This window comes from Lipotes vexillifer, unplaced genomic scaffold, assembly GCF_000442215.2.
Source record: "Lipotes vexillifer unplaced genomic scaffold, Lipotes_vexillifer_v1.1 scaffold240, whole genome shotgun sequence".
Taxonomy (NCBI): domain Eukaryota; kingdom Metazoa; phylum Chordata; class Mammalia; order Artiodactyla; family Lipotidae; genus Lipotes; species Lipotes vexillifer.
The window spans coordinates 4,440,971-4,467,873 of NW_006797481.1; the positions used below are offsets into that span (position 1 = coordinate 4,440,971).

Here is a 26,903-nt window from a genome sequence, read left to right on the forward strand (position 1 = left end):
TTGGTTGTTTCAGATTGCATTTATAGCTATGCTTTTTGGGTTTATACTGGGAATTTATTTTTACTAATTTATTTTTAACTTTTTCTAATTATGTAATTATGTAAGCTGACTTTTCGTGTTTATGTAGGTGTGATGTCTCATTGTGTTATTTTTCCTTCCTCTTCCTAGTTTTTGAATTAGTGTTAAATAGGATACTGTCCAGATTCTTTAAATATTTTCATTTCCATCAGTTATAACAACAAATTTGCTGCATGCCCAAACTGACAACAGCAATCATTGAGGGAACAGGTTTTGAATCTTACTTTGTGTTATGAAGTTTGTCATATCTACTTGCTTGAGATTTTTGTTATTTTGGGGTTTGGGGGACTGCTTTTTGTTTTGATTTTGCCAAATGTGACATGAAAGCAGATGCCGCAGCTTTAGCTAGTTATGCTGATTTAGTAAAAAAAAAAAAAAGTTTTACATATATTGCTTGTTTTTTATGCTTTTATGAAATTTTTTTCTAAAGCTTATGTGCAGTTTAAGTATAGTGAGAATATAGTGATTAATCTGAAGAGCTTGCATTGAAAAACAAAATGCAACAGCGAATAAATACAGAATGCAGTTGGTCAAGGATTTTGAGAGGATGACCAGATTACTAAAACAAACAAACAAAAACAGTAACCAGTAGGATTTTGAAATATAAGCTTTCAAAATGTTGACACTTGCCTTTCAAATGGAAGTACTAAACATTTATGATTATTTTTCATCTTCAGTTCTCCCACAGGAAATAAAGCATGTAGATATTTGAAGTTTCAGAGGACTGTTCTTAAAATGACCTTGTTGATATCTGGTTTGGCTGTTTTGTTTTATAAAAATAGTCATGCATGAGAATGCTGTAAGGGAGAGGAATCGTGCAAAATAGATTTAGTGCTTTGTCTGACATCCTACAGGCTTATCCTATGTATCATCCTACAGGCTGATCGTTCTGAATGCTTCTGTAGTTCAGACTGTCTTATTAAAAAAAAAAAAATTACACAGCATCAATACACATGACTGAGGGAAAACGTGAGCATGCCCTCTGTTGGTATACCATAAAAGTTTTGGCCTTTTATATGTCTATAAAGTAGATATGTACATGTTTTTCCCTTTTGTAGGTAACTACTATGATAATTGCTATATAGTGAAACTGACATGAATTTAAAATTAGATGGCAGTTTTTATGGCTGGCAGGAAAAGGCATATAGTATAATAGTAAGGATTCTGGCCCAGGTCTATAACCCAGGACTCCATACAGGAGTTTAAGTTCAAGCTCTTCTGTTGGCCATTAGTGAACTGTGTAACCATAGGCAAGCCACGAAAGGGCTCCAGGCTGCAGGCTCCCCAGCTGTAAAGTAGGAATAAACAAAATTTATTCCACCTCACAGGATTGTTGTGAGGAAAACAACAGTATGACTGCAGAAGTTCTCTGAACAGTAACAAGCTATTGAAATAAAAGGGTTATATGAATGATAAAAACATATTTTTATGGGTAGAAAAGCCATTCCACTTTTAAAATCAATAGCCAGTTCTCATTCTTCCTATTTTAAGTAAAATATTAGGAAACTAAATACCTTTCTTGGCCAAGTTTATAACGAAAATATATCTGTGTATACCCCCCATTTTTGTTTAAACATGCTTGCATTTTAACACTGCTGTCGAAGTCTTTATGCACCAAATACACTGAAAGCTAAAATGTTGTTCTGTAACAATAGCTTGAAACAATCTTCCCAATATAATAACCAACTGTCATCTTAAAAAAAATCACTTACCACTGACAACCTGGAAGGCAGAGTAAGTGGCTGGTGGTTTTGGATTATACCATGAAGTTTTAGTGACATCCAAGCATGCTGCTGAAACTGATGCATTTGAAAGAGCTGTAGAAATAATGCAAAATTTCGGTTTCATAAAAATCTACTCATGTTTTAAAAGTATTTAACTCTGGGGCTTCCCTGGTGGCGCAGTGGTTGAGAGTCCGCCTGCCGATGCAGGGGACGTGGGTTCGTGCCCCGGTCCGGGAAGATCCCACATGCCGCGGAGCGGCTGGGCCCGTGAGCCATGGCCGCTGAGCCTGCACGTCCGGAGAGGGAGAGGCCACAACAGTGAGAGGCCCACATACCGCAAAAAAAAAAAAAAAAAAAAAAGTATTTAACTCTGTAGAACCACAATTATGGAAAGCTCAGTAATGCTGCTAATGATATTTGTAAAATATACCTTCAGTGTAGTGCAATATTTTTCTATTTACTGGGAGAGGCAGTAGAGGCATCACAGTTGTAGTTTCGTGCAAGGGGGTGGCGGGGGGGGGGGGGGGGGGACACTCCAATAGCCTAAGGAATAGTAAGGGATAAGGCTTCAGTGGGGTGGCGGGGGGGGGGGCGGTGGGACACTCCAATAGCCTAAGGAATAGTAAGGTATAAGGCTTCAGTGAAAACAGTTGTATTATATCACATTCCTGATGTAATCTTTCTGCCATGCTATGTTATCAATAGCTAAAAAATAATATTAAATAAAAACTACCACAGAAAACAAAATATCTTCATTTGATGTCATCTGAAAAAGGTGACTGCTGCATCTCTATGGAATTATTGCCTGGTATAATTGGGCCACAAAGTTTAACAAAGTCCGCTTTTGCTAAACAAAATTGCTATTCTGAAAATTGTCTAAAAGCATTAAATTTTGGTTTTACTATTTTTTTATGCTGTGAAAATCAGATTTATGGATTTGCCTCTGCTATCTAATAGTAATTGGACTAAAGTGTATTTGCTACGTTGGTATTTAGATGAATTATTAGGTTAGACAGTCAGGCTGAGCAATATTTTAGCATTTAGAATCAATTCATATGCTACATTTCTTAATATCAGACCTTACATTCTTCAGTATCAGAACTAGTTAAAATACTATGAGGCCATTTTGTGAATTTGAGAGGAGAAAACACATGCTAAAAATCTGAAGGTACTGTCAATTTAAGTATTTTTGAATTTTTTTGAAAGGCAGTTTGAAGGTATTTGGCTCTTACTAATAGTAAGATAATAAAATCTCAAGTCCCCTAAAAGTGAATAAATTTAAAATCACTTTAATTTTAAAATGTATTGAGTTTATTTCTAAATTGAGAGATAACAGCTTTCCTTTAAAAACGGGTGGGGGAGGTTCCCTTAAGCCTTTTTAAGCCATGGATTCCATTTTAAGATCTGTTTAAAACTATGGATTCTCACCCCTGAAAGGTGCACACATGCGCACCCTAAGTTTTATGGAACTTCCAGGGGCCGTGGACCTACTGTGTCAAGTGGCTGCATATCATAGTTATTTTCATCAGATATAGTTATTTGTTCGTAGCAATCAGGAAAACAATATAACTTTAGAGATGCAAGGATAACTTACTGGTTGGTTCCACACTGACACCATGTGGCTAGTTACATACTTCAAATTAAAACAGATTTTGCAAAGCCAAAAAGTATGGTTCAAACTAGTCTGGAGTAGATTTTACCTGATGCCTGCAAGCAAAGAAGAATAGTTTTTAATTGAATACCCACAGTTAAAACAGTACCTTCTTACATATTTTATTCCAATGATAATATCTGGTTAACAAAGGAATACAACAGGCACAGTAGTGTTCAGAAGATTTATTAAGTAAACTAGCTAAAACATGACGTAGGTGGATACACTTAGCAGTCAAAAGAAAGAATTGAATATTCATCACTACCTCATTAAGCTTTTTGTATCTGTTTTGCCAGGTACAAACATAAACACCTCTGCTCAAAAAATAAATGTTCAGAGAGCTGTGTGTTCTTTGTTCTGATACACACATTAAAAAAAAAAAAAAAAAGCTTTTCTTTCCAGTCTTGCCAATCCCAGAATACTAGTCATATAAAAGACCTTACAGGGCTTCCCTGGTGGCACAGTGGTTGAGAGTCTGCCTGCCGATGCAGGGGACACGGGTTCGTGCCCCGGTCTGGGAAGATCCCACATGCCGCAGAGCGGCTGGGCCCGTGAGCCATGGCCGCTGGGCCTGCGCGTCTGGAGCCTGTGCTCCGCGGCGGGAGAGGCCACAACAGTGAGAGGCCCGCGTACCGCAAAAAAAAAAAAAAAAAAAAAAAAAAAAAAGACCTTACAATTTTCTTCTCCTTCAGATAACAGTTCTGAAAAATATATATCTTTCATATGATCTCTAGGGATCACCAGCAGACATGGCTGCCAGTCATTCTTGAAGAGACTGAAACCTTGCAGGCAGAAATAAAAGAGGGATAAGTTACATGGTATTGGGAGTGAGGAGAACCACAAACCCCGCAAGAGAATTGATTTGCAGCACATTCTTTTTTAAGGCTCTACCGTACAGAAGTAGAGAACAGTCCTGCCTTTTTACTTTAGCCATAGAAGTGCCTCCAGCAAAGCAGAGTTGCCCAATGCAAATACACGAGTAGGACACTTGTTTGCTTCCAAGACATGCACTTGAAAACCAGACTTCAGATCAAAGCCCCACAAAAAAAGCTTCATAAAGAAAATGGGAAGTTATTAGCTACTTTCTTAGAGAATTATAAGGTTGAGGGGTCCTTCCAAGTTAACAGGAGCACGATTTTAGCCTAACAAAGAACTGACATTAAGTAGTTTTTGTTTACGATTACAGAACTACAGAATGAACAAGTGTTATTTGAGACATTCCACACTATCTTCATATCTCATACAAAACTCGATGTAAACTAACAATGTTCACTAACACAGTACTTGCTATCACATCGAAAAGGCACATCAATGTCGTCATGCTTAGAAAAACTACATCACACAGCACTAGGTGATACAGTATTACATAGACATTTTTAGATGTTTGGGTTTTTTCCTGCCTGTGAAAGGGGGTGTGCCCTGACCACCCTATTATTTTTACCTGTTTTCCTAACACGATTCAAGACAATTTCATTCCTTCTTCATCTTCATGTAAAATTTGTTTTCACATTGATGTGAACAACGTTCAGAAGTCTAAAAAATAATAGTTTCAAACAACTCAAAATTAGTAGATCCCTAGAAAACACTTGGATGACTTCCAGCTCAAAGATAATTATAGTCTGATTTTTTCACATCACAGCAGCTATTAGCCTTTTAAATTTCTTTTCTAAAACCTGAGCTAGGTGTTGATATATCTCATCATGCTTAAACAACCCTGACAGTATAAGGTATATCCTCGATTTTCTGTCATCTGGTAAGACAAGTATATATCTGAAAGGGAAAGCTTCTAGTTGTTTATAACTATACGTTTGGGTGCTTTTCTCTGCTTTCAGAACATTTACTATTTTACCCTTACTGGCTTTTATGTTGCCGACCACATGACATGTAAACATATAATTTACAACCATCTGTTTCCAGGTAGGTGATTACATAGAAAACTAATGCCCGCTGAGATTCGTGGATAAATCCGAAAGATGACTGGCCTCAAGTTCTTGTCTTCTGCATCTGAGAAAACTAGCTTTTAACTCATGAATATATTGACAGTACAGTTGACCCTTGAACAACACGGTTTGAACTGCACGGGTCAACTTATATGCAGAATTTTTTCAATAAATACAGACTGCAGTACTACATGATCTGTGGTTGATTGAATCCAGAGTTGTGAAACCATGGATACCAAGGGCTGACTGTAAAGTTGTACACAGGTTTTCGACTGCATGGGTTGTCGGCACCCCCAAACCCTGTGTTGTTCAAGGTCAACTGTAATTACAAGTTCAGTAACTCAACATTCAGTGTCACTATATAATATATGCCATCTTACTTGATTCTGTTTTTCAGACTTCCTTCTAGTTCCTCATTATTGGAAGTGTCTCGGAGATAATGCGTGCTTTAAACACTCATTACCGATACTCAGAAAATATATAAGACTTTTTTGCCCAGGTGTTCGTGAATGTAAGTTAAAAAATTATATTGGATTTGGATTCAAATATTTATAGATTTACACTATTTCGTCAAAATATATTGTATAATATTTAATAAAACCAAATACATAAAATAAAGTTTTCAACACTATTTATACAAACCCCTAGAAAAGCTGCTTTTTCTTTATAAGGCTGTTGGCAATCGATCATAACCATGGAAAAGAAAACCTTTGGTTGTTTTACTCTTTCACCAGGGATGAGTGGTATCACTAAGACAGTTCTGGATGAGTCATTTCACTGGAAACACTGTTTTATACAATTAGATACTTGGATGACTTCTGAGGGTCTCAGTCACTTTCAGATTCTTCATCCTCACCTATCGGATACGACTGGATATTATTCTGAGTATACATTTTTGTTTTAATGGGGCAGTTGTGATCCATGAGGATAGCCTAAAAGAGAGCAAAGTGCAGATATATTAACTTACTGTTTCATACAGAGAAGACAGTCTTACCCTGTTTCTAAGGATTAGTAGTTTGAAAACTACATATAGTACCACCCACTATCAACCAACCAGTAATTTGGTGCGACTGCCAAGTGCCTTCCCTAGAAGACCTGGAGTTCTAAACTGAAAATTCCAGGCAATAGGAAGCAGCAGCAGCAGTCTGCAGTATTCCCATTATACCTGCCAGGAGCCGTAAGTCGATTTGGAGGAAACTGTAAGCTATGAAGAAAGAGATATGCAGGTTAGGTTTACGTTATACTTAGAATCTTTGAATTAGGGTGGGGGTATCCTGGAGGTCACCCAATGCACCTTCACAGTGGTAACACTTAATAAGGAGGTCCTCCCTCCTTAATAAGGCAAGTTCTCGTGTTAAAAACATCCCTGAGGCTAGACTAAAACCTGTCTCCATGTTTCTATTTGTGGATCAAGTTCTGATTCCAGCCATCTTCACAGCCTGCCGTTAACAATATTTTAAGACCACGGCCATGCCCCCTTAGATTTCCCTAGACTAAACGTCACAGGGCCCTTATCTTTTTAAAAATGGCATTTCAGGAGGACCTCTCCCCAAATCCTGGCTGGCCTCGTTTTGCTCAAGTGTATTTTAAAAAATACATTCCTGGGCTTCCCTGGTGGCGCAGTGGTTGAGAGTCCACCTGCCGATGCAGGGGACACGGGTTCGTGCCCCGGTCCAGGAAGATCCCACATGCCATGGAGCAGCTGGGCCCGTGAGCCATGGCCGCTGAGCCTGCACGTCCGTAGCCTGTGCTCCGCAACGGGAGAGGCCACAACAGTGAGAGGCCCGCATACCGCAAAAAAAAAAAAAAAAAAAAAAAAAATTCCTCTCATGTACATAAAAATCTTGTGCACTCCCTTATTGTTACTGAAAACTTTTTTAAAGGTCAACTGATCCTCAACTGATAAACATCCTCAGTTGATGAGCACTGTAGTCATCATGCCTCGTGAAAGTATACAGACCAAGCACATAGTCTGAGTGTACAGCTGGGGTTTATCATGCCAGGACTGTGCTAAGCATTTTCAATGCAATACCTCAACTCCACAATAACCCTATGTGGTAGCTTGATAACCCTCCGTGTAGGCGCAAAGGTTAAAGAACTTGACCAAGGGATGTACAGCTAAATGGGGCAGATACGAGCCCAGGCAGCCTATGCCAAAGTCTGCTCTGGCGATGCCCCACAGGACAGCAGGAGTGTAGAGCACAACATCAGCTGCAACTGAAATGAACTCTCTCATCAAGAACGTCTTTCAGAGCTTTCCTCCACGTAAACTATTCCCTCCAGTGCCTTTCTGTGCAGTTTGAAAATCTAAATGGCAACATTTATCTGGATTAAAATGTATCTTCTGTTGGCCTATTGCAACCTATCTTGGCGCTTGTTAGCTACACCCAGTTCTTGTCCCACAGATTTGATAAGCTGCTATGTCTCCACTCAAGTGCTTAACCCATTTATCATTTCCCAAGAAATGCTAAAATGATCTGCTGTGTGGCATGTTAAGATAAGGACTTCTGGGGCTTCCCTGGTGGCCCAGTGGTTGAGAGTCCGCCTGCTGGTGCAGGGGACGCGGGTTTGTGCCCCAGTCCGGGAGGATCCCACATGCCGCGGAGCGGCTGGGCCCATGAGCCATGGCCGCTGTGCCTGTGCGTCCGGAGCCTGTGCTCCGCAACGGGAGAGGCCGCAACGGTGAGAGGCCCGCGTACCGCAAAAAATAAATAAATAAATAAGGATTTCCAGGACCCTCTAAGTTAGGCTGCCAACTCAAATTGTCAGCTGCAAATTTAACTCTATTTTTTTGATTGTGCTTCTTGCCAAGTGAATTGATATATGGACTTCATAAAGAGCTCAATTTCTAAAAATAATTGAGGCAACAGACACTGTATACCAGGACCATTCTCCCCACGTGGGTGTGTGCTCGTAACACAAAAGGTCTAGGCACCAAAGAGCTCGATGTCTTGCCTCTCTGGGTTAGTGATCCTCAAAGAAATGTGCCCAAGAATCACTTGAGGGGGCAGGTTAAAAATGAAATCCCCCGTCCCTACCCTCACATGAGGGTGAGAAACGCGCTACGAGAAACACTGCCCAACTTACGTGGCATTTTCTAGGGCACAGTAGGGTCACGTGGCTGACAGCAGCTTACTGGGCACCTACCAGATGTGTATGTCAGTGCCTTTAAGGTCCTCTACCAGCAACTTAGGTACCTCACTGCACACCAGTGACAGGTTCCATAGGGTTTGCAGACGGAGCGCTCACTGTGGGTTAAGTGCTCAGGGAAAGCAATGTGGAAGCGATGGGGGTGGACTTGAAGCTTGAATGATGGAAAGGATTTTCACAGCGAGGGAGTTGGGAATGAGCGTGGCAGAGGTTATTTACCAAACGAGACATTAAGTAAAACAGCCTGCCTCCCCACCAACCCCCCCACCCCCGATCTGATGATGAGGCACAGGGAGACGTTCACGGGAAAGCCCAACCAGGGCCAGACTGCGGGGCCCCGAAAGCCAGGCAGGGGCCTTGACCCCAGGCCCACAGGTGGCGAAGCAGGCTTGGGAAGGATGGCCATCATTCTACCTTATCACAATCGCCTTCTGTCCCTTGGCTATCCACCATTATACCTAACGGCATGTACATGTAGGCTTAAGGACCTCTGGAACCTAGCACTGGGTATGTAATACGGACTCAATTAAAACACTGCACTGCAAGGGAGGAAGCTCAGTCAGACCAGTTATCTGGCATCATATAGACTTAAATAGAATTTATCAATTAACCAAACTGCATTTGTTGACACTACCTGTATCAGGTGAAGAAGGTTTCTTTCTTAAAAGATCATCTGCTTCTTTTAAAACCTAGCTTACTGGCTTCTGAACCTCTTTTGAAAGACTTATTGTGCCATAGTTGTTTTTTTAAGTTGTACATGATTAAGCCAGATGGCATCTAATAGTCCAAAAGTGCCACGAAAAGAGGAGCATGAACAAGATCAAGTGAGTAAGTCAAGTGCATGGGGGACCCGTGCAGAGTGGCCCAGGGAGCAGCCTGGTAATCAGAGCAGTGCTCCGTGCACTGCTGTGTGGAAAAAGGTGTGTTTGACTCTGGACTGAAGTAAAAAAAAAAAAAAAAGGGGGGGGGGGGGGGCATTTTCATCTGAATTCAGGGCAATGCCTAGTTCCTGAGAGTTGAGCCCTGGTCCTACCAAATGCCTGGTTTCATATCAGACACAGGAGAGTCAGAATTTCCAAACTGGTAAAAACATGCTGGACCAAGTGAAGTGTAAAAATAACACAAAAACAAAGCTGGGACAGTGAAAAAGTAAAAGCACTAGGGCTTCCCTGGTGGCGCAGTGGTTGAGAGTCCGCCTGCCGATGCAGGGGACGCGGGTTCTTGCCCGGGTCCGGGAGGATCCCACATGCCGCGGAGTGGCTGGGCCTGTGAGCCATGCCCGCTGAGCCTGCGCGTCCGGAGCCTGTGCTCTGCAGTGGGAGAGGCCACAACAGTGAGAGGCCTGCGTACCGCCAAGCACAACATCAGCTGCAACTGAAATGAACTCTCTCATCAAGAACGTCTTTCAGAGCTTTCCTCCACGTAAACTATTCCCTCCAGTGCCTTTCTGTGCAGTTTGAAAATCTAAATGGCAACATTTATCTGGATTAAAATGTATCTTCTGTTGGCCTATTGCAACCTATCTTGGCGCTTGTTAGCTACACCCAGTTCTTGTCCCACAGATTTGATAAGCTGCTATGTCTCCACTCAAGTGCTTAACCCATTTATCATTTCCCAAGAAATGCTAAAATGATCTGCTGTGTGGCATGTTAAGATAAGGACTTCTGGGGCTTCCCTGGTGGCCCAGTGGTTGAGAGTCCGCCTGCTGGTGCAGGGGACGCGGGTTTGTGCCCCAGTCCGGGAGGATCCCACATGCCGCGGAGCGGCTGGGCCCATGAGCCATGGCCGCTGTGCCTGTGCGTCCGGAGCCTGTGCTCCGCAACGGGAGAGGCCGCAACGGTGAGAGGCCCGCGTACCGCAAAAAATAAATAAATAAATAAGGATTTCCAGGACCCTCTAAGTTAGGCTGCCAACTCAAATTGTCAGCTGCAAATTTAACTCTATTTTTTTGATTGTGCTTCTTGCCAAGTGAATTGATATATGGACTTCATAAAGAGCTCAATTTCTAAAAATAATTGAGGCAACAGACACTGTATACCAGGACCATTCTCCCCACGTGGGTGTGTGCTCGTAACACAAAAGGTCTAGGCACCAAAGAGCTCGATGTCTTGCCTCTCTGGGTTAGTGATCCTCAAAGAAATGTGCCCAAGAATCACTTGAGGGGGCAGGTTAAAAATGAAATCCCCCGTCCCTACCCTCACATGAGGGTGAGAAACGCGCTACGAGAAACACTGCCCAACTTACGTGGCATTTTCTAGGGCACAGTAGGGTCACGTGGCTGACAGCAGCTTACTGGGCACCTACCAGATGTGTATGTCAGTGCCTTTAAGGTCCTCTACCAGCAACTTAGGTACCTCACTGCACACCAGTGACAGGTTCCATAGGGTTTGCAGACGGAGCGCTCACTGTGGGTTAAGTGCTCAGGGAAAGCAATGTGGAAGCGATGGGGGTGGACTTGAAGCTTGAATGATGGAAAGGATTTTCACAGCGAGGGAGTTGGGAATGAGCGTGGCAGAGGTTATTTACCAAACGAGACATTAAGTAAAACAGCCTGCCTCCCCACCAACCCCCCCACCCCCGATCTGATGATGAGGCACAGGGAGACGTTCACGGGAAAGCCCAACCAGGGCCAGACTGCGGGGCCCCGAAAGCCAGGCAGGGGCCTTGACCCCAGGCCCACAGGTGGCGAAGCAGGCTTGGGAAGGATGGCCATCATTCTACCTTATCACAATCGCCTTCTGTCCCTTGGCTATCCACCATTATACCTAACGGCATGTACATGTAGGCTTAAGGACCTCTGGAACCTAGCACTGGGTATGTAATACGGACTCAATTAAAACACTGCACTGCAAGGGAGGAAGCTCAGTCAGACCAGTTATCTGGCATCATATAGACTTAAATAGAATTTATCAATTAACCAAACTGCATTTGTTGACACTACCTGTATCAGGTGAAGAAGGTTTCTTTCTTAAAAGATCATCTGCTTCTTTTAAAACCTAGCTTACTGGCTTCTGAACCTCTTTTGAAAGACTTATTGTGCCATAGTTGTTTTTTTAAGTTGTACATGATTAAGCCAGATGGCATCTAATAGTCCAAAAGTGCCACGAAAAGAGGAGCATGAACAAGATCAAGTGAGTAAGTCAAGTGCATGGGGGACCCGTGCAGAGTGGCCCAGGGAGCAGCCTGGTAATCAGAGCAGTGCTCCGTGCACTGCTGTGTGGAAAAAGGTGTGTTTGACTCTGGACTGAAGTAAAAAAAAAAAAAAAAGGGCGGGGGGGAGGGCATTTTCATCTGAATTCAGGGCAATGCCTAGTTCCTGAGAGTTGAGCCCTGGTCCTACCAAATGCCTGGTTTCATATCAGACACAGGAGAGTCAGAATTTCCAAACTGGTAAAAACATGCTGGACCAAGTGAAGTGTAAAAATAACACAAAAACAAAGCTGGGACAGTGAAAAAGTAAAAGCACTAGGGCTTCCCTGGTGGCGCAGTGGTTGAGAGTCCGCCTGCCGATGCAGGGGACGCGGGTTCTTGCCCGGGTCCGGGAGGATCCCACATGCCGCGGAGTGGCTGGGCCTGTGAGCCATGCCCGCTGAGCCTGCGCGTCCGGAGCCTGTGCTCTGCAGTGGGAGAGGCCACAACAGTGAGAGGCCTGCGGACCGCCCAAATAAAAAAAAAAAAAAAAAGATTTATTTACCACATCTTTAAAAAAAAAAAAAAAAAAAGTGATGGTTTTGCATCAGGGTCACCCAGTGAAAGAAAGCTGCAGTCCTCAAACCACCTACTTTCCTGTCTGGGCAACAATTAAAACTTCAAGAGTAAGACCTAAGAAATGTGCCCTATATCTTTAAAAATAATTCAACCTGAAAAAATAAAACTCCATTCCAGAACACAGCTTTCCTCCTCACGGGAATTCTGACAGTTAGAGGCTGTAAGCAATTGTCTTATAACTGGAACAGTTTCCTAAATGACAGAGTTGGTGTTTCTTATACTTGCAGAGGAACTGGAGTAACAGGCTTTTTTCTCTGCCTGTATTGATAACACTCATTATTTAAAAAAAGAAAAAAAAAGCAGAAATCCAATAAACCAGATGGAAGAAAAACTCAAGTGCTCACAAACTGGCTCATGACTGGATGACTTATAGGATCCATAAAATAGCACTCGAATTTTCCATTTCTAGCTTAAGTCCAAACACCACTTAATCATAATGCTTACTAATGAAAGAATGATTTGCCAAGGTTTGTGTACCTTCTTCTGGCTCTCAGGTCCCCTGCGTTTGGTAACTGCTGATCCTGAATGCCAGCACTTGTGTGTATTGGATTTTCTCAAGTGGGCAGTAATCGATCGTCCCTCCTCCACGGCACACACTGCTTCCTGCCCTCACTCCCCTCATCATCCGGCGCTATTGGTTTCCACCTGGTTCTTTCCTGCTCTGCCTGCACAGTGAGTAGCTGCCACCTTCGCATGCTGCCATTATGACAGTCAAATGGCGTCTGACACGATGCATTCAATTATGGGCATCAATTATGGGCAGGCAGATGCGATTCTCTCAAGTTTGTAATGATTCATCTTGCCAGGCACTTATTAAGGATTTTGACATTTTACAGCGGAAGTGGCTTCTGGAAGCCTGTCATTCTTGTTGCTTTGCCTTTCAGAATCGTGTCTTCCACTTCCTTCAGCACTTTTCTTTTTAAATGAACTTAAAGCCTTAGTTTAAATGTGGGAAGAAGCACTGAGGCCTGACTTCCGCCCATCACATGGGGACCCCAGAGTGGGGGCTGGCAGGGCAAGCTCACCCTCTCTGGTCCCCTGACCTCATCCACTTCCTCCAAGACCTCAGATAAGCCCTCACACTGCTGCCGACGAACAGATAACACAACAGCCACTAACGTCTGCTGCTCGGCGAGGGAAGCCCACTGGGCAGCCCTGGGCTCTGAGAGTAAAAGGAGGCTCTCATCTCAGAGAGGAAGAGAGGGAGGAAACTGGGGTACTGCTGGGCTGACAGAGTAAGTCAGGGTTAGGTGAGAGCAAGAAAGGAGAGTGGAGTGAGATGGGAACACGTGACAATTTATTGAGCATTTACCGTGTGCAGACTCCGGGGTCGCACTCCACTGGTATTCTTTCATTTAATCCTCACAACCACTCTGTGAGGTTGAGGCTATGTCTTCCCATGGGACAGACAGCTCGGCTCCAGGGCTGCCCGTGCTGGCCCTGCACTGTCTCCCAAGTCTTAAACAGTCTCTTGGATGAAAGAAGCATTTGTAGATGATTTTTTTTTTTGTCAAATAGGGTTGGGAGTAATCTTCGTTCGGCCTTAATCAGATTGATACAGTGGCAACAGGACAAGCGTTGTTTTCTGTGGTTGCACAGAGAATTTTCGGACCCTGACTGAGGCCAAGGTACTGAGTTGGGGTCAGACAAACAAAGGTAGACAGGAAACTTAGACAACCAGGCTGGAAAACAGGAAGTGCCCCGAGAGAAATACGACATAGTGCTATGGCTGTGGCTGTTCGGAGCTGGCAAGCATAGGCAAAGAGGAAGAGTCAGATGGCTCGAGAGTAATTCAAAATCACCTACTTAAATCCTATAGAGTAAAGGGCACAAGACCAGTGCTCAGTGCTGGACATATTTTTTAAACATACTGCACATATTAATAAATACAAAAAGTGCCCAAAACAAAGACTGCACACAACCTAACTTCAGGGTCTGTGTCTCTCTTTAAATCCACTCTTTAGGGATAATCATGTAAAAGGGCAGTCAAGAAATGCCAAAGCCTTAAAACCCATTTCAGGTCAAACATCAGAGAGAACTTCTGACGTACTCCCTAGAGAACAGCAGCAAGGGAACCTCACACCCATTCCTAAACGCCAAATACCATCTCCTCCAGCCGTGTTTCTCTCATTCACCTTTAAGCTAAGGCCCTCATCTTTCAACTAGACGAGTGTCTATCACCATTTGATGTTTAAAAAAAAAATCAGCAGCAGCACCAAACCAGGTCTGAACGCTCATCAGAAAGGGCCAAATGACCCATGCATTTCAAGATTCAAATTTAGAATCAATAGGTTTGAATTTATTCAGAAGAGGAACACTTAACACTCAATACTACATCTTGCCTATAGCTACAATTCTGGTCATGAAATTATGAACTTAAACATTATACATACGTGCTAACATGTGCCCAAAGGTGCATAAACAATATTTTTCCATAAGCATCTGTTACCTACATGAAAACCATCTCCTGAATCCTATGCAGTAAGGACTAAGACACTATTACTGAAAGCTGTAAGGGTTAGGAGAAAAGCAAACAGTACCAAAAATGGCTGATCTTAGAAGTAAGCACAAGAGGCAAAAAAGTTATCTTCAAGACTTTCAAGAACCTTAGAAAATTAAATTGAACAATCCTTGTTTATATTTGGTTGATGAAAAGAGCTATATTGACTGCTAATCTATATACAAAAATAGTTTCATTCTTCAAAATATATAAAAATAATGCTTGATACAGTAAAACAAGTAGCTGCCGTATGTGGTATAAAATAAAAAGGAACTCTTACCATTTACATTTGGGGAGTTCTGTTCAAAAGGAGCAGAAATATAGTTTAGAACTAAGTCATAAGACACTATCCAGGAGACCCTGCTAAAGTTATCCAGAAATACTCCATCGCATCCTAAAATTTGCTTACCATTTTTTCTTCCTTGGCAGGTGGACTTCGGAGAAAAAAGCAGAGAGGAGCAAAAAGAATATCAATTATTCCAATAATTGTCATGAGCCATGGAAATCCAATTGCCTTTGCGATAGCCCCACCAGCGGAAGGACCTTTCAGGAAACAGAGAATTAGATAAAGCTCTCTCTAAATGTCTTGTAGGCAGAAAGATGCAAAGGTTTAAATAATTTTCAGTAGGCATTATCAATCACGCACTGAGAAAAAAGGTTGTTTTGAAAGCCAATGTCCTTACCTATAGCATATCCCATACAAAATGCTACATCGGCAATGGCATACACGCTCCCATAGACGGACACGTGCCGCAGGTCAACCAGGTAGCCCATGATGGGCATCATTGACGAATCCACCATGCCTGTGGACAGTCAGGGAACACAGTCTATAGAAAACTGATGGAAACCAATAATGAGCTGAATGTCAGGGACTGTGTCCTAAACTCATGACCCTGCCAAGATCTCTCACAGCTACCTGCAAGTCTTGAGGCAAACTCCCTGCAACATACCTTTGGCTGAAGACAGACTGAAGGTGCTTGAGGCTGAGACTGGAACCCAGACCACCATTTGCTGTTCTCCACCTTGCCTCACCTTGTCCTCCACTGTCTGGTGGACAGCGCCCAGTCCTCTGGTGACTCACCTGCCGTTCTTCAGATCCAGAGGGATGCTGGTTACTGGTTGTGTGGACCCCAAGCCTGCTTCCTGTGGGTGTTTTCCTGATTCACTATTTTCTGGTCCACTCGTCCTTTGCCCTCAAAGAGTGGGCAAACCTACATGCCTCACTCAGCTCCCTCCCCATCCACACTGTGGCCTCACACTTAGATTATGAGAGTTAAAGTTGGAAAGTATTAGGGAGAATCAGAAGGAACCAGAACAGGAAGGAGTCTGAGGGATCATCCTGCCCTACTCAGGAAATTAAAATCGAAAGAGTTTTGCTCATTTAGTTGGCTAAAAAAGCCAAAACCGCCACCACCACCTCCAAGACCTGTATTAGAATCTCTGGTCTCTTGAGTAGTCGGGGACAGGAAGCATAAAGAAAAAACACATATATTCAGAGTTCTGGGCCCAAATCCCTGGCTGGGTGAGCACTGTCATGCCTTCTCTCTCTGAACATCAGTCTCCCCATCGATAAAATGGAGATGATAATGACTGGCTGAATGAGGTGAGGGCTGTGAACACGCCCAGCAGGGCGTTCAAATGACAGACCCCTTACCCGAACACCCACCAGGGGCAGGAGGGTAAGGGACATTTCTTTCATTCAACTAGTATTTGCTGATCACCTAACATGTGCAAGTTGCTGGGACACAGGGGAGAACAAAACAAACAAAGAGTTGGAAAATAAATTACGACTGTGACTGCGGCTATAAAGGCACTGTGAGAGGTTATGTATACGCATACACACAAGCTAGGAGAACCTAACCTGGTCTAAGGGATCCACAAAGGCTCCACCCTTTCTACTGTACCAAAGAGTCAACTCCTGCCTTTACCCTGTGACAGATTTACCTTTACTTTTATCATGATCAATGTGTATATTATAAATGAGAAACAAACATATGCTATTTATCCAAAATATTAACAAGGTTTTTCCCTAACGTATTACTTACTGCTCCTCACATTACTGCAAAGACTCAACCCCTTCGCCTGTGAAAATTCCTGCAGTACAGCTGGTCATCGATACATCAGTCTCTACCTTTTCTGTACCAAACCTTATACAAAAAATACACGTGAAGTCTCTTTGTCCCCCAGCCTCATATGAGAAGGTCTGTGCACAGATATGAGCCCAAACAAATGGATTCTGAGGAAGCAACTCTCCTGTTTGCCCAAAGCTCAGCAGTGGGGTGTCGCTTTGCTTCTGTAAATAGCAGGCTTCTACATGACCAGCTTTCAGGAAATAACTGACTCGTACATGGAAGCCAGTACCTTTCTGTGGACGATCTACAAGCCGTACATGAGCTAAGCTGCCCACAGCCTCCTGTCAAACTTCTAGATATTTTAGACTGAGTAGCTATAGTCTGCCCAGGTAAGAGGAACTCTGTCTTAGTAATGGGAAAACAAAGTTTTAAATTTAGGTAAAAAGCTCGTGTGACTTACCAATTGCAAAACCAACTCCAAAGTTGGGAGCTATGAGTCCATAAATGTTTTTTGCAAGAGGAATCTGTAAGAGGAAATAAATGTTATGCTAAAATAACATGCTGGGGCTTCCCTGGTGGCGCAGTGGTTAAGAATCCGCCTGCCAATGCAGGAGACAGGGGTTCGAGTCCTGGTCCGGGAACATACCACATGCCGCGGAGCAACTAAGCCCGTGCGCCACAAGTACTGAGCCTGTGCTCTAGAGCCCGCAAGCCACAACTACTGAAGCCCATGCGCCTAGAGTCGTGCTCCATCACAAGAGAAGCCACTGCAACGAGATGCCTGAGCACTGTAACGAAGAGTAGCCCCCGCTCTCCACAACTAGAGAAAGCCCACACGCAGCAACGAAGACCCAACACAGCCAAAAATAAATAAAATAAATAAATTTATTAAAAAATAAATAAATAAAATAACATGCTATCCAACTCTAAGTCGTCTTGGAAAGTCTTAAAGATATGCTTTCTTTGGCCTGTTATGCGTGTTCCCTCCTGGAGCAAGTAGGAGGAGGAGCAGGATGAGGTCTGGGCAGAAGTAGACCCTCCAAATCTTTAACAGTTGGAGTTGAAATGGGTTTTGTGACCACCACGAAAAGCTAGTTCACTGCCATATGTGAAAGTTCAGCCTCGTCCATACACCATTTTTGAAAAGAACCATAAGGTCTCATGTGGGATAGATGTTGGCCTTTAGTAGAAGATGTTTTATTCTAGAAAAACATCTTGCTATTGTTTCTGGCTAGCTGCCCTAAAGTGTTTAAGACACGGCGATGTTTAAGATGTTGGGGAGCGGGCTACAAAGTGAAATAAAAACTATGTAATAAAACATTCTAAATAATTTCCAACCAACATGAAGTAAAAATAAACCCTTTGGAGAGTCTTGTCCAAAATTTTTAAGATGATAAAAAGTGATGAGCGGGCTTCCCTGGTGGCACAGTGGTTAAGAGTCCACCTGCCGATGTAGGGGACACGGGGTCGTGCCCCGGTCCGGGAAGATCCCACATGCCGTGGAGCGGCTGGGCCCGTGAGCCATGGCCGCTGGGCCTGCACCTCCGGAGCCTATGCTCCGCAACGGGAGAGGCCACAGCAGTGAGAGGCCCGCGTACTGCAAACAAAAAAAAACAAACAAAAAAAATCAGATGAGAAGAAAATGGAAGATGTAATAAAACTCAATGTCAACAAACTTCAAACTGCTATAAAATATTTCTTGGTGATTCTTGCCCAAAGTAAAAGTTTCATTCACAGATTATTTCCACTTGCCAAATGTCATCTTTCACTCACACATAAAATGCTGATTCCAACAATTATCATTCCTAGAAGAGCACAAAGCCACCTGTCAAAAAACAAAAAAGCACCATCAATACATGATTCCCGCCCCCATCCAAGTTTTCAATGGAAATCAAAACAATAAGTTGTAATCGTGAAGGCAGAAACACTTGGAATTTTTTTTTTAACAACTACATTATTATAACAGAGTGAGTGTTGTCTCATTTCATCTTACCTCCCCATCTTGTGCGCAAGGATCCCAAAAATATTGGTTCCAATGAGATAAGAAATACTAGCTGGTAAGAAAGCAACGCCTGCAAATGTATGAAAAGGACACCTTATCGGTACTGATATCAGTCACATGCGAGAAAAACTAATCATTGTGAGACACCACGCTGGTGATTAGAGCTGACGAAATGAAGCCCTGGGGCCTGCACCCAAGCAGCTAATATCCGGCGGCTGCCAGAGCCCGTCTGGGCCCCACACGGCTTATCCGGCCGCCCAAAGCTGCCGAGACGCTCCAGAAATGAGATTCCTCCCTCTATCATCAGCTTCATCTCGCCTCCACCTCTGCCTGCTGGCGCGCTCTACCCGGAGGTGACACCGACAGCTCCCGGCATGGGCAGTGAGCAGTGGTGGCATCTGCTTCTGTTCCCCACCCCGCCTTCATGATTTGTACGACAGAAGAAAGACATGGGCATTGACAAAATCGAGGAACATTAAGATGAGGGCAAAAAACATTAAAATTGTCCCACACCCCTTCACTCATATAATCACCAGTTTTCACTTGTAAGTTTTACATACATAAATAAATGTGTGTACACAGGATTTAGGTTTTTGCTTTTCAAAAAAATCTGGGATTATACCTATGGTCCTACATCCTGCTTTTCTCAATAACCTTCATGAACATCTTTCCATGCCAGAAAAATAAATAAGTAAATGTCTACGTGGTCATCTTTTGTGGCCAGAATGGCTTGCTGGTGACTCCTGACTCCCAGAGTGAAGCATGGAAACCATCTCTGAAGCCAAAACTTCAAAGCAGGGATGCAGACCAGCTCAGGGGAAGCCCCAGACAAGCTACATCTTTCTGAAACAAGTGGGGTGCTGAGCTCACGCATGTGACTCGGAAGCCAGCATATGTTATTTTCCACGGACAGCAGATACAGTTGACCCTTGAACAACACGAGCTTGAACTGCACAGGTTCATTTGTACGCAGATTTTTTTCAATAGTAGATACTACAGTATTACACGTTCCAATGGTTGGTTGAATCCACAGATGTGGAACAGCAGCTACAGAGGAACCACAGACACGGAGGGCCGACTATAAATTACAGGGGATTTTCATCCATGCAGAGGGTCTTCGCCTCTAACCCCCGAGTTGTTCAAGGGTCAACTGTACTCTCAGACAGCAAACACCCACTTCACGATTCTCAAGCCAAAAGCATGGGATTAGGAGGCATGAAACAAGGTGTTCATTCATCTGGAAACTTACCACCCAAGGCTTAATTAAGTGGGTCACTTGAACCCCTTAGAGCCCAAGAGACGGTGACAGCTCCTACTGCACACACCTCACGGGGAGGCTTTGAAGGTCACATGGCAATGTGCGCAAGAAGGGCTATGGCACCAGCCCTCCCAGCCTGACCCTGTGCCCTGTCACTCCACACAACCCCCACTCACCATTCACCCCAGCCTGCTGACCTTCCCCAAACTGCGGTAAGCTCCTGCGGGCAGGGACCACTTCATCTGTCTCCTGGCAGCCCAACTCCACGGTGGCACACAGGAGGCACCCAGAACACGCTGACCATTTAGAGGAAAGACCCTGTGTGAGGACGTTCACTTCACAGAGCTGGAAGTATTCAAGGCCGTCCCTTGAAGGCACCCCCGTTGGTCCAGCATGGGCTTACTCCATGTGGCAACAGGCAGGGTGTGGTCAGGGGCCCAGAGTCCTCCTTTCTTTACTTTCAAGCTGCGGACGGGGCCACGCACTCTTTGGACCTCAGGTTCCAAGCTCCCTTTTCCCATTCTGACACAGCCTCAGCATCGTCTGCCTTGCCAGGACCTCCACCACCTCACACAATCCACAGAACCTGCCTCTTGGAACTCAAAGAAACCTACCTCAGTGTGCCTCGAGGAGCGACGGGGTCCCAGGAGGGGGCCATCTAGCTCTGCTGGGAAACCTGGGGCCGGGAGCCCACTCTTCCAGACGGTGCTTCAGGGGCGCCTCCTACTACAGGGCAGCATCCTAACACCAAGCCCTAAGCCTCCCACCACCTCCACCCGCCGGCCCTGGTTCACATTCCAGAGCCAAGAGAAGCTGGCTTCAACCCCCTCCCCTAGACCCGCCGCTGTGCTGTGCGTGGGAAGAGTGAGAGGCATCCCTCCCGCCGCTCAGCTTTCGCCAGGAAACGGGCCTCAGGCTCTGGCTTGTTCCCCAGCGGCAGGGCGCCTACTGCGGCCCCCTCTGTACAAGTTCACGTTATTCTCGACCTTGAAACTTGGTTCCCAGAACTGCCCCAGCCCACGATGGGCACACAGCACAGGACCACCAGCATCTGAGGAAAAAAAAGAAGGGCCGAAGGAATCCTACAAGCCTCTTCCGAGGTCTGGCCCCTCGGCCGCGCCCCTCTGCGGCAGCCGCACAGTGAGAGTCTCTGGAGCCCCAGCGGCGCATGCGCTCACCGGGCTTGCCGCGCAAAGACCTGCGCTTCCTCCAGGGCCCCGACCTCGCCTTCCGGGGGTGCTTTCCAGCCTTCGGCAGGGCTTCACGCTCTCACCAGAGGATCCCCCCAGGTTCCTTTCAGGCCTTCATTTGTGCCTGTGGAGATTTTTTTGAATCTGCGACTAATTGGACATCTTTATCCTTCCCAAATTTTTATCACTGGCAAACACAACAAGACTTCTCTCGAGGCCTTTCCCCAGCTGCATGAGAAGTGTTGACTGGGGCTGGGCCACGCGCGAGAGCCTTCTCTTCCCCTGGGGTGCCGGTGCCTGCTCACTCGCCTCTGCTCATACAAGAACGTTTAACCAAGAGGGCCCACCCACCTGCCCCTGGTGCGTTTATGGAAAGCCTGCCTTTGACCACAGGCTTGACCTGCACACAAGGGAGAGGCCTGGACCATCACAAAGTCCACAGAGAGCTGATCCTGGACACACAGCCCCAAAGTGAACATGAGAATGAGGCCTTGGGCTTCTTCCGAGCTCCGGGTGACCCATCCCTGTCGTCCCCAAGGACTCAGCTAGGAACCAGAATGGGGCAGTGGTCCCATCTGGACTCTCCAGAGGGAGGCTCGGAAGGTTGAAGTCATCACATCCCAGAACCACAGGAGGTTGGCCATCATCTTGTCTTTGCCACCCAGCTAGTCTGGCACGGGACATGCCTGGGGTCACAGCTGGCTGGGAGCAGTATGGTCCCCCACCAGCAGGCCAGTGTCCTTCCCTCCATCCCACACTGCACCACCACACCTCGTTAAAGAACCAGAAGAAAAAGTCTGTTTCCACTCTTGTCTGGGGCCTGCCCCTCAGAGCCTATGCTTCCCTTTTGGAGTCACAGCCCTCACCATGAACATGAACTTTTTGATTCCCTAAGCCTCAGGGTGTCAGGGAGAGGTCATCTGACCCAGGACTTGAGGTAAAGAGATGCCATGATGATTCTCTCTCCACCAACCCAAACCCAGGGCCACGCCCAAGTGGCAGCACAAGGAGTTTGAGGGATGGGCTTGCAAGGGAGCCCTCTGGAATAGGGATGGCTGCGTCTTTACCTCCCCCAAAACGATGGCCCAAAACACCGCGTTCAACAAGAACAATCATGCGTCCCCTATGCAGCTCATAAGACTGTTTTGCTTCACTTCAAATTTTACAGTCTTTCTCCAGAAACAATCAGAGAAGCAAAAGGTAGAACGGCTTCCGTTTCCACACTGGGCTGGAGAGAGCTCACACAGGGAGGGGCTGAGCTGCCCGGGCCTCCGGGAAAGTCCTGTGCCACCTCCTAGAGCTGGGTCCTCGCCTCGGGGACAGGCCCACCCAGGGGCCTTCTCACCCAGGCTCAGAGGGGCCTGAGGGGCTCGGGAGAGGGGGCCGCGAGGTGGCAAGGCCCACCTAAGAGGAGAGCTTCCCCTCACTGGAGATGACACTGCAAACGGGAACAGAAAACTGATTATCTTGAGGAAACCCAAGTCTAGCTCTGAGATAAGGAAGGAGCCATCTCACTGGTGGAAAGGTACAGGGTCGGGGGGAACATCTGGCCGGGGTGATAAGCCCCACAAGAGGACGTCCTGATGAAATCTAGGCGGCCTGCTATCTAACCCGGATGGCCTGGGTCCCTGACTGACGTGAAAGACTTTCTACAGAAAGCCTCGGGCTGTGTCTGGAGAAGAATAGGGCAAAGCAGCTGGAGAGCCCTGCACGTGGCCAGGACGTGTTCAATTAGGGTGATAAGTCAGTTAAGTGGAGAAAACAGAAACACCAGGAAAGCGTCTCTGCCCAGGAGCACGTGCAAAGCCAACATGGGAACTCCACTCACAGCCACGCGCCACTGACACAGGGAGCCTCCTGAGGAGACCTGAAGGCACAGATCAGCACAGGCACAGAGGGAAATGTCTCCTCATCTTTTGCAAAGCTGCTATTCGCTAACTCGAGGACAGAAAAAGTCCACCCCTCCTGCAAAGTGGTGAGCTCTCCTTAGAACCTTTGAGAGCCTTTGGGTTTCCTCTGCTCTCTCCATGGCCAGGAAGTTCAGAGCGAAATTCCTGCTAAGAACTAGCCTTAGTTTACCTCCCAGAATCTTTCCTCCTTCACTGAATGATTCGTTGCTGGGGGCCTGGTTTGGTTTGGTTTTGCGGCATAATCCACAGACCATACAATTCACTGTTCTAAAGTGCACAGTTCACTGGGTTTTAGTATATTCACAGGGCTGTGCAACCATCACCATGATTTAACTCCAGAACGCTTTCATCACTCCAAAAAGAAACCTCACACCCTTTAGCAGTCCTTCCACATCTGGCCAGACCTCCAACCATCTGGGGCTTTTTAATGAAGGATTTTTGGGTTTTTTTAATGAACGAACACAGAAATTCAATGCAGAACCCAAAAGGACTAGTGCCCAGGCCAGGCCAATTGGAGTGAGGCCGGAATATCAGGGACCAGCCCAAACCAGGAGGCAGCATCTGCCAGAACGCCTCCGCAAAGGGAATGCCAGTTCACCTGAGGAAGGTTGGGGGCACTAACAAGTGGGCTTATTCAGAACTGAGAGTCTCCATCTGAAGATGTCAGTGTGTAAGGTGAAAGAACTATGAAAATAAAATAAACCTCTAGGAAGGACGGTTGATAAATTCTTAAAGAAATGTGTGTGTGCGGGGACTAGCCTTCCATGTACTAAGCAGTATTCTCAAGTTAATTAAATAGGAGGGTATTGACACAGGAATACAAGCAGACAAATGGAACACAAGAGAGAAATCCAGAAACAGACCCAAGAACACACGGTCATTTCCAGCATGACAGACGTGGGAAATACCAGATGGACTCCTAGGGTTCCTGGCTGTAGGGCTGGCCAGCCGTAAAGAAAACAGTAACACCAGATCCCTATCACACACCTTATAGCAAAATGAATTCCGTGTAAATCCAAGAGTTAAATGTAAAAAATAAATCACAAATTTACTGGAGGAAAACATAGTGAAAAAATAATCTTGGCATGGGAAAGGCCTTCCTGAGCCTGACTTGAAATGACAATGACGTAAAGGGGAAGCTTGCTAAATCTGACGCAGAGCATTTTAAATGTTCCAAGTGGTAAAAAATTTAAAATAAAATAAAATAAAATCCCACCTTTAAAGTCAAAAGACACACAACAAAGGGCAATATTTGCAAAACATCTGATAAAGGATTAATAACATACAAAGAACACAAAATCAATTTTTAAAAAACGATAAAACTTAATAGAAAAAATGGGTAAAGGATATTAATAAGAAGTTCACAGTAAAGGGAATAGATATGGATAATAAACATATGAAAAGGTGCTCAATTTCACTCACAAAGAATTTGTAAAACTAAATCAAAACGAGACCCCATACAGATTGACAACAAACACATGAAAGAATGCTCACCATCATTAATCATTAGAGAAATGCAAATCAAAACTACAATGAGATATCATCTCACACCGGTCAGAATGGCCATCATCAAAAAATCTAGGGGCTTCCCTGGTGGCACAGTGGTTGAGAGTCCGCCTGCCGATGCAGGGGACAAATGAATCAACTGACAAAGGATTAATCTCTAAAATTTACAGGCAGCTCATGCAGCTCAATAACAAAAAAATAAACAACCCAATCCAAAAATGGGCAGAAGACCTAAATAGACATTTCTCCAAAGAAGATATACAGACTGCCAACAAACACATGAAAGAATGCTCAACATCATTAATCATTAGAGAAATGCAAATCAAAACTACAATGAGATATCATCTCACACCAGTCAGAATGGCCATCATCAAAAAATCTAGAAACAATAAATGCTGGAGAGGGTGTGGAGAAAAGGGAACACTCTTGCACTGCTGGTGGGAATGTGAATTGGTTCAGCCACTATGGAGAACAGTATGGAGGTTCCTTAAAAAACTACAAATAGAACTACCATATGACCCAGCAATCCCACTACTAGGTATATACCCTGAGGAAACCAGAATTCAGAAAGAGTCATGTACCAAAATGTTCATTGCAGCTCTATTTACAATAGCCCGGAGATGGAAACAACCTAAGTGCCCATCATTGGATGAATGGATAAAGAAGATGTGGCACATATATACAATGGAATATTACTCAGCCATAAAAAGAAACGAAATTGAGTTATTTGTAATGAGGTGGATAGACCTAGAGTCTGTCATACAGAGTGAAGTAAGTCAGAAAGAAAAAGACAAATACCGTATGCTAACACATATATATGGAATTTAAGGGAAAAAAAATGTGTCACGAAGAACCTAAGGGTAAGATAAGAATAAAGACACAGACCTACTACTGGAGAACGGACTTGAGGATATGGGGAGGGGGAAGGGTGAGCTGCGACAGGGTGAGAGAGAGGCATGGACATATATACACTACCAAATGTAAGGTAGATAGCTAGTGGGAAGCAGCCGCATGGCACAGGGATATCAGCTCGGTGCTTTGTGACCGCCTGGAGGGGTGAGATAGGGAGGGTGGGAGGGAGAGAGATGCAAGAGGGAAGAGATATGGGAACATATGTATGTGTATAGCTGATTCACTTTGTTATACAGCAGAAACTAACACACCATTGTAAAGCAATTATACCCCAATAAAGATGTTAAAAAAAAAAATGCTGGAGAGGGTGTGGAGAAAAGGGAACACTCTTGCACTGCTGGTGGGAATGTGAATTGGTTCAGCCACTATGGAGAACAGTATGGAGGTTCCTTAAAAAACTACAAATAGAACTACCATATGACCCAGCAATCCCACTACTAGGTATATACCCTGAGGAAACCAGAATTCAGAAAGAGTCATGTACCAAAATGTTCATTGCAGCTCTATTTACAATAGCCCGGAGATGGAAACAACCTAAGTGCCCATCGTCGGATGAATGGATAAAGAAGATGTGGCACATATATACAATGGAATATTACTCAGCCATAAAAAGAAACGAAATTGAGCTATTTGTAATGAGGTGGATAGATCTAGAGTCTGTCATACAGAGTGAAGTAAGTCAGAAAGAGAAGGACAAATAAAAAAAGAACTACAAATAGAATTACCATATGACCCAGCAATCCCGCTACTGGGCATATACCCTGAGAAAACCATAATTCAAAAAGACTCATGTGGGCTTCCCTGGTGGTGCAGTGGTTGAGAGTCTGCCTGCCGATGCAGGGTACATGGGTTCGTGCCCCGGTCTGGGAAGATCCCACATGCCGTGGAGCGGCTGGGCCCGTGAGCCATGGCCGCTGAGCCTGCACGTCCGGAGCCTGTGCTCCACAATGGGAGAGGCCACAACAGTGAGAGGCCCGCATACCTCCAAAAAAAAAAAACAAAGTCATGCAAAATGTTCATTGCAGCTCTGTTTACAATAGCCAGGACATGGAAGCAACCTAAGTGTCCATCAACAGATGAATGGATAAAGAAGATGTGGCACATATATACAATGGGATATTACTCAGCCACGTAAAGAAACAAAATTGAGTTATTTGTAGTGAGGTGGATGGACCTGGAGTCTGTCATACAAAGTGAAGTAAGTCAGAAGGAGGAAAACAAATACCATATGCTAACACGTAT

The 26,903-nt window shown here is 44.7% G+C and overlaps 1 protein-coding gene across 1 annotated transcript in view; it reads right to left on the reverse strand.

The window, feature by feature from the left end:
• Positions 1–6,220: 6,220 nt before the first annotated feature.
• SLC18A2 (solute carrier family 18 member A2) overlaps positions 6,221–26,903 on the reverse strand; it is a 40,763-nt gene continuing 20,080 nt past the window's right edge. The window contains exons 11-16 of the mRNA XM_007469589.1: positions 18,877–18,955; positions 18,657–18,708; positions 17,344–17,407; positions 15,495–15,614; positions 15,221–15,354; positions 6,221–6,325 (exon numbers count right to left, since the gene is read on the reverse strand). Of these exons, the coding sequence (XP_007469651.1) occupies positions 6,221–6,325; positions 15,221–15,354; positions 15,495–15,614; positions 17,344–17,407; positions 18,657–18,708; positions 18,877–18,955 (554 nt within the window). The remainder of the gene's footprint in view (positions 6,326–15,220; positions 15,355–15,494; positions 15,615–17,343; positions 17,408–18,656; positions 18,709–18,876; positions 18,956–26,903) is intronic.